We start from the raw sequence: 6,146 nt of genomic DNA on the forward strand, positions 1-6,146 counted from the left end.
CTGGGTTTTGCCCAAAGCAATGAGTCATGGAATACAAATGCCCTCATTGCTCCCTCAGTGACAATTAACAGGAGAAGGACCTTTCCCTTTAACTGCCACCACCAAGAGCCACCAGACCTAAATTACTTGCTGTTTTCTGCTCTTTCTGCTCTGTACTATCTATCCTTTTGTACCAAGCATATGTTAAAAAATTCTTAGAATATTAAAGTAAGGCAAATCTGTTAAAACTGGAGGTAGCTTTCCAGACAGGCCATGTGTAAGAAAGGTGTCATTTTTGTTTCCTAGGCTTTCAACATTGAGACCCTGACAACAGAAATTCATGACTCCCAGTTCAATGCCCAAGCTTCAACTGCCTTGGGTTGAAGACTAAAATAGCTTCAGTGTGACACCAATCTATATCTTTCCTTCTCCTTTGAAAACAGATCATATATGGCATCTCTTTGTTGTAAAGAAAACAAAATTCTCAGTCAAACATTCTACATAAAATGAGCTTATGACACTATCTCTGGCTAAACTGCCTAACATACACCTTTTACAGAGGAGCAGCCTCGCCACAACAGGTCCAAAAAATGAAGAAAAGTGTAGCCAAATCTCTGGCACCATTTGTAAAATATTGCACAGTGTGCGACATACCACACCTGTGAATTAAGTAAAAGGTATCATCTTATTAAACCGACTGGGCATCACACCAAACCTCTGGTTGCCAAAAACTGTGTTCTGGTCAAAAATTATAGCCAGGACCCTGCTGAAACTTCCCAGTTCCATTTACCACCCAGACTCAAGCACCCTAAACACATTCTGAACAAAGCAAGAGGAAATATTGAGAAGGTTGCTTAGTGAGCCCCATTTATAGACAGAGGTTTTTAAACATAATTGAAACATGCAGACTTCCTTAGGATCAAAAGATAATAAAGAAGGAGGGAGGGAGGGAGGATGGGAGGAAGGGAGGGGAGGAAAAGTTCAAGGGTAGGTTTAAATACTATCTCTATCACCTCACTGTAAAAATGTCCCCAAACCTGCCAAAATAAATGAATGCACTTGGATGGAAAACAGAAAAACCTCTTATCAAGGGATTTAAAATTAAAATCCCTTTGTCCACTTTCTGTCCTTTTGTTGACATCTTCTCTAGCTGCCAAAACACCCCATTCTAATGTTCAACTATAATCACCTGTGTCCAGTTAAAGCCACAGCCTAGAATGAGGAGGTCCCACACATTCCCAATAATTTATTTCTCTTTTCCCAAATGATATAAAAAAAAATCTTCCTTTCATCTTGGCAAATCGATTTTCAGAAGTGAAGCTGATTCAAATAAGCAGTTCATTTGCTGGGCATTTTGACAGCAACAATCTCAAGAGGTTTATCTACTGGGGGGTAAAAACAAGGTTCCTCTTAGAAGTAGATTTAATTTTGTAACAGAAAGGCAATGATCTGCATTTTCTATTCTGCCACATGGCAGTTCTCCTCCAAAGTCAGCTGTTTCCAACCATTTGACTGACCTCAAAAGCCAATCTACACGCCTCGCCCCTCAGTGGGCCAGTATTCCAGTGAAGGGGCTTGGGATCCCAGCCTTCATAGGCTAAACTGCCCTGCTAAGGGGAGGCACTGAGGCCTTCTGTACATTACGGCTGCTGGTTCTTCCCCAGATCTGACCCTATGCCTACCGATGAGACTTTTTTTTTTTAATTAAAAAACTGCAGTAAATGCAATAGGATGATTGTCCATGAAGGGAGGAACTTTCCCATTTCTTTCCAACCTTAGTTATCTTCTACTAATTTTCCTCTTTAAACATAGAGCCTCTTTAAAGAATGGAAAACTTCCCACTCCTCATATTATGTACAAAGACCCAGATCATAAATGACCTGCACACAGGTGCCTCTATCTCTGCTCCCATGTTAGCTACATGCACCCTTGCAAGCCATGGAGGTGCAGTGAGAATTTCTGAAGTTTTCAGGATGCTGTGTTTCCAAGGTACAGGAAGGCAGCACAGCATAGAGAAGCTAAGGCAGCCAACTCAGAGAGTTGGCCTGTCCAATCAAATTTCTAATCTCACCTAAATTTCACATATTTGTAATTTTCGCCAGGAAAACAGTAAGCATAAGGGTTGTATTAATGAAGGACAGACACCTTATTTTTTAAGGGGGGGATGCAAATATATGTGGGGAGGTTGAAGGTATCGGTCATTTCCATGCTAGTATAAATTAGTTCCAGTTGCTTTCTCCTAAGGAGTTAGTCATGCTTGGTTTTTCTGAAGGGAAATATTCATTAGATGGGAACACAGTGGGAAACGATGAGGCATATAAGGCTAGGCTGGGCCCTAAGCCTTGGAGCAGAATGATGGGAAGGAAAAAACTTGTGGAGAGAAGAGTGGGTATTAAAAGGGAGAGCGTGAAAACACCTAAGACAAATGTGACCTATATTTTGTGTGTTTAAGTCCCTAAAGCTCCGGACCACAGACTTTCTCCCTGAACTACAAAGCTCAGCCAAATGGCACTGCAGTTTTGACATTGTGAGCTAGTAGGTTTCTGGAATCAGCCTGCATCACTCCAAATTCCCAAAACACTAAATTACAAAGCACGCCTTTGGTAGGAATTATAAGAAGTCCGCAACACGGTCCTGGAGTGTCCAATATTTTCACATCTCTGGGCCAGGCTGGAAGAAGAGTTGTCTTAGGCCACATGTTAAAAGCACAAACACTAATGAAAACTGATGAGCAAAAAAAAAAAAAATGGTTTCCAGTAAATTTACAATTTTGTGTTGGGCCTCATTCATAGCCATCCTGGACCAGATGCAGCCTGTGGGCCACTTCGGGTTGGGCACTCGAAAGTTAGGACAGGAGAGAAAGGCAAACGTAGTGATCCACCCAGGGTACCCAGCCCTCACATGCCCTCTAAGCACTTAGGCCTTCAAGAAAGAAAGCTTGTAGGCTTTCTTGATGGAGAGATGCACAGCAGGCAACTGCTAAGGCTTCTTTCTCCCGAAATCCTCTCACCATCAGAAAGAATGCAGCCGCAAACGAACCATTCCCACAAGATACAAAAATCAATATTGGAAAGATGCAGCCCATAAGGAAAAATAACACAAACACAAAATATTATAATAAACCTCCCCAGGTAACCTTCTGATTTATTTAATAAAGATGACTCATTCATCATTAACTCTTTGCTGTCAGGAATAGGCTAAACAAAAGAATGTCACACTTTCAATGCCACCCAGCACTGGGTTCTTTGGGGGACAGGGTTCATCCTAACAGAGAGGCTGTGTGTGGTATGCAATGCTTTCACAAAGTAACAGTTTATGAACAGTGAATGCTTTCATGCTATAATATAATGGAAAATGAAATTCAGTACACCAGTGAAAAATAACCTTAAGAACGAATTCAGACAGGCTTTTTACACTTGGACATGAGCTACAAAATGATGCTAAATATTAACTCGCCCTAGCGCTTTTTCCCCCTCCTATTATTCTGTGGGGTGGGGAGAAATAGGCCAGCTCTTGTAGATGACCTGCAATGCTACAAAAATAAGCTCAGCCCAGAGTTCCTTCTTCAATTCCAAATTTGTAAATGCTACAATATTAGTTGCAGAGGGAAAGGTAATTAACACTGCCTAAAATAAAACGGACAAGTCTTGTTTGGGTGCTTGTGATGTCACCAATCATCAGCTCTAAAATGATAGCCAGTTAGTTACGTGAGAATCGGAGAACCTGCAACATAGGTACCGAACTCGCCGGTTGCAGCTGGAGCGGCTCCAGGTCTCGCTGAGCTCCCTGCCGATTCGCCGGGAATTGCCGTTTCCATGTCATTCTGTTTCACAGGCTTGCGGCTTAAATTTTCTAAGAGGGAAGAGATCGTGCATCTGCACACTAAACCGGAATAAAAATGTGCAGGAGATACTAAGAATAGGACAGAAACCTGCTAAGACTAAAATATAAAAATCCGCCACAGCCAACAAAAAATAAGGCGTCCAAGAAAAAGGGGTGAAGTGGCGGTGAGCCGGTTCCCTGGAAGGGCCCGGCTACAAGAATCCCGCTTCGGCCACTAACCAATTTTAGCAGACCCACTAAGTCTTTTTGAGGAGACCGATTTGGACTTGGATTCGGCAAGAAGCAGGAAAGATAAAGACGTGGCCAAGAACAGGGCTTCGAGCGGAAAGGGAACGATGAGGGGAGGGAAAGAGGGATTTAGGAGGAGACACGGGAATGAACGGGGGAGTCTCTCTGTGTCCTGCGGGCAATGCCAAGGGGGCGGCGGCCGCTGTCCGTCCGAAGCTGAGGTTCGGCCTCCCGGGACGGGGACCAGGCCAGAGTCCTGAGAGTGATGCTGAAGTGGGTGCCGACGTGCGCTCCAGCCGCCACCCGGTTTCCCTGGCATTCCCCCAGAGGCGGCCGGCGGCCCAAACCCAGAGGTCCCAGCCCTCGGCCCTCCTCACCAGACACCCTACAGTAAACTAGATCCCCTGCAAAGAACGGTCGGGGCCGCCCGACTTCCCTTCGCCGGGGCGGGCGGCCCGGCAGCCGCTGAGGGGCTCCTCCTCGCCGAACCCGCAGGGGGAGTCCTCCCGACAGCCGGTGGAGGTCGGAGGGGCTCGGGAAGGAGAGCGCACGGAGCTCAGGTCCCTCCCAGCTGAGCTGGGGCCGCAGTCCCCCGGGAGCACTCGGCTCCGAAAGCAAAGACACCGCCTCCCCTCCCGCAAACTTTTTCCAGTGGGCGCCGCAGGGGCACGGGCCGGCGGGGAGGAGGGCGCGGCCCCTGCGGGCTTCCTCGGAAGGCTGCCGGGTTTCGGGTTCCGAGGCGGCGCTGGCCGCGGGAGGTGGGACTGCGGCTCTCCGCGCCTTCGCGGGGAAGTCCCCGCTCCACGCCGGGCCCGACCCGGGAGTGGGCAGAGGCGGGCTCCCCGCCGCGCCGGCCGGGGCAGGGGAAGGGGCTGAGCCGCGGGGACGTGGCCCCGGCGCCGCGCGCTCACCTCGGTCCTCCAGCCCGTCGCTGAACTGGCCGCTCTGGCTGATCCGCATCTGCTGCCCCTCCTCGGGCTGCGGGGGCTCGCGCACTGGGGATCCCAGCCGGCCGGGGGCAGCGGCCGACGGCGCGTGGCCCCGGGGCGGCGGCGGGACGGCGGGGCCCGGGGGGCTGCGGCGCTCTCTGCCCGCGGCCGGCTCCATGGCGCGGGGCGGCGGATCCCAGCGGCGACGACGGGAGTCGCGGGGCTGGAGTCCTAAGTGCGAGGCGCCGCGGCTGGGACCCGGCGGCCGGACAGCGCCGAGAGGGAGCGAGGGCGGGCGCGCGGAGTGGAGGTGCGGCGGCTGCAGGGGCGGCGGGTGTGCCGGGGAGCGGCGTAGCCCGCGGCGGGGGCCGCGCAGTCGCCGCCGCGCTCCGCCCCCGGGGGCAGGTGCAGGCGGCAGGGACCCGCCCCGAGGCCCCCGCGCCGGAACCCGCGCGCGGAGACCCGGGTGGAGGGAGGGATTCTGCGGGGCCCGTCGCCTGAGCGCTCCCGGGAACCACGGGGGGCGCGGGGCGGCACCGGCGGGGCCTGGAGGGGGTGTGACTGGAGAAGTAAAGCCGCCCGCGCCGCGCGGTGGTGCCCAGAGGGGAAGCCCCTCGGCCCGGTTTCCGCTGCCGTCCGGGACGCCGGGGGCCGCGGTCCCGCAGGAGCGCGGGCGGCGCCCTAACTCGGCATCCTTCTCCCCTGGAGCCGCGCCGGCTTCAGAGGCTGCGCTGAGTCTCGGCCCGGGCTGCCGTCCTCACCGCCCGTCCCGGGAAACGAGGTTCACCTGTCCCCAAGCCCGCCTGTCCCGGGCCTTCTCTCGAGGTTTTGATTGCCTTCCCGGTCTTTCCCTGCGGCACCGACCTACGGGGCCGGGCGTGCTTGGGACCACTGAGCACTCGACAAGGTGTTTGGATCTCAAGGCTTCCCCATTGCGACTGTCCCTGGTCCTTTGTCACAGCCAGCCCCCCCACCGGCTCACTGTTTCCCCTCCGAGCATTCAAGTCCCTCGGGTTCCGCAGGACCCCAGGCCTCCCCGGGCTGTCCGGCGCGGCCGAGCGTCTCCACCTCTGACCACGCGGAGCCCGGACCCGTGCGCCCGCAGGCTGGTCTCCGCAGCGGTGCGGCGCCCTGGTCCACGCCACGCCGGGGCCCACGCCGGCTCTC

At 52.9% G+C, this 6,146-nt stretch overlaps 1 protein-coding gene across 1 annotated transcript in view; it reads right to left on the reverse strand.

Moving 5' to 3' along the window:
* Positions 1–5,485, reverse strand: part of TMEM163 (transmembrane protein 163) — a 221,871-nt gene extending 216,386 nt beyond the window's left edge. The window contains exon 1 of the mRNA XM_036023651.1: positions 4,962–5,485. Coding sequence (XP_035879544.1) covers positions 4,962–5,157 — 196 coding nt within the window. The 5' untranslated portion in view covers positions 5,158–5,485. The remainder of the gene's footprint in view (positions 1–4,961) is intronic.
* Positions 5,486–6,146: the final 661 nt, after the last annotated feature.

This window comes from Phyllostomus discolor, chromosome 4, assembly GCF_004126475.2.
Source record: "Phyllostomus discolor isolate MPI-MPIP mPhyDis1 chromosome 4, mPhyDis1.pri.v3, whole genome shotgun sequence".
Lineage (NCBI taxonomy): Eukaryota > Metazoa > Chordata > Mammalia > Chiroptera > Phyllostomidae > Phyllostomus > Phyllostomus discolor.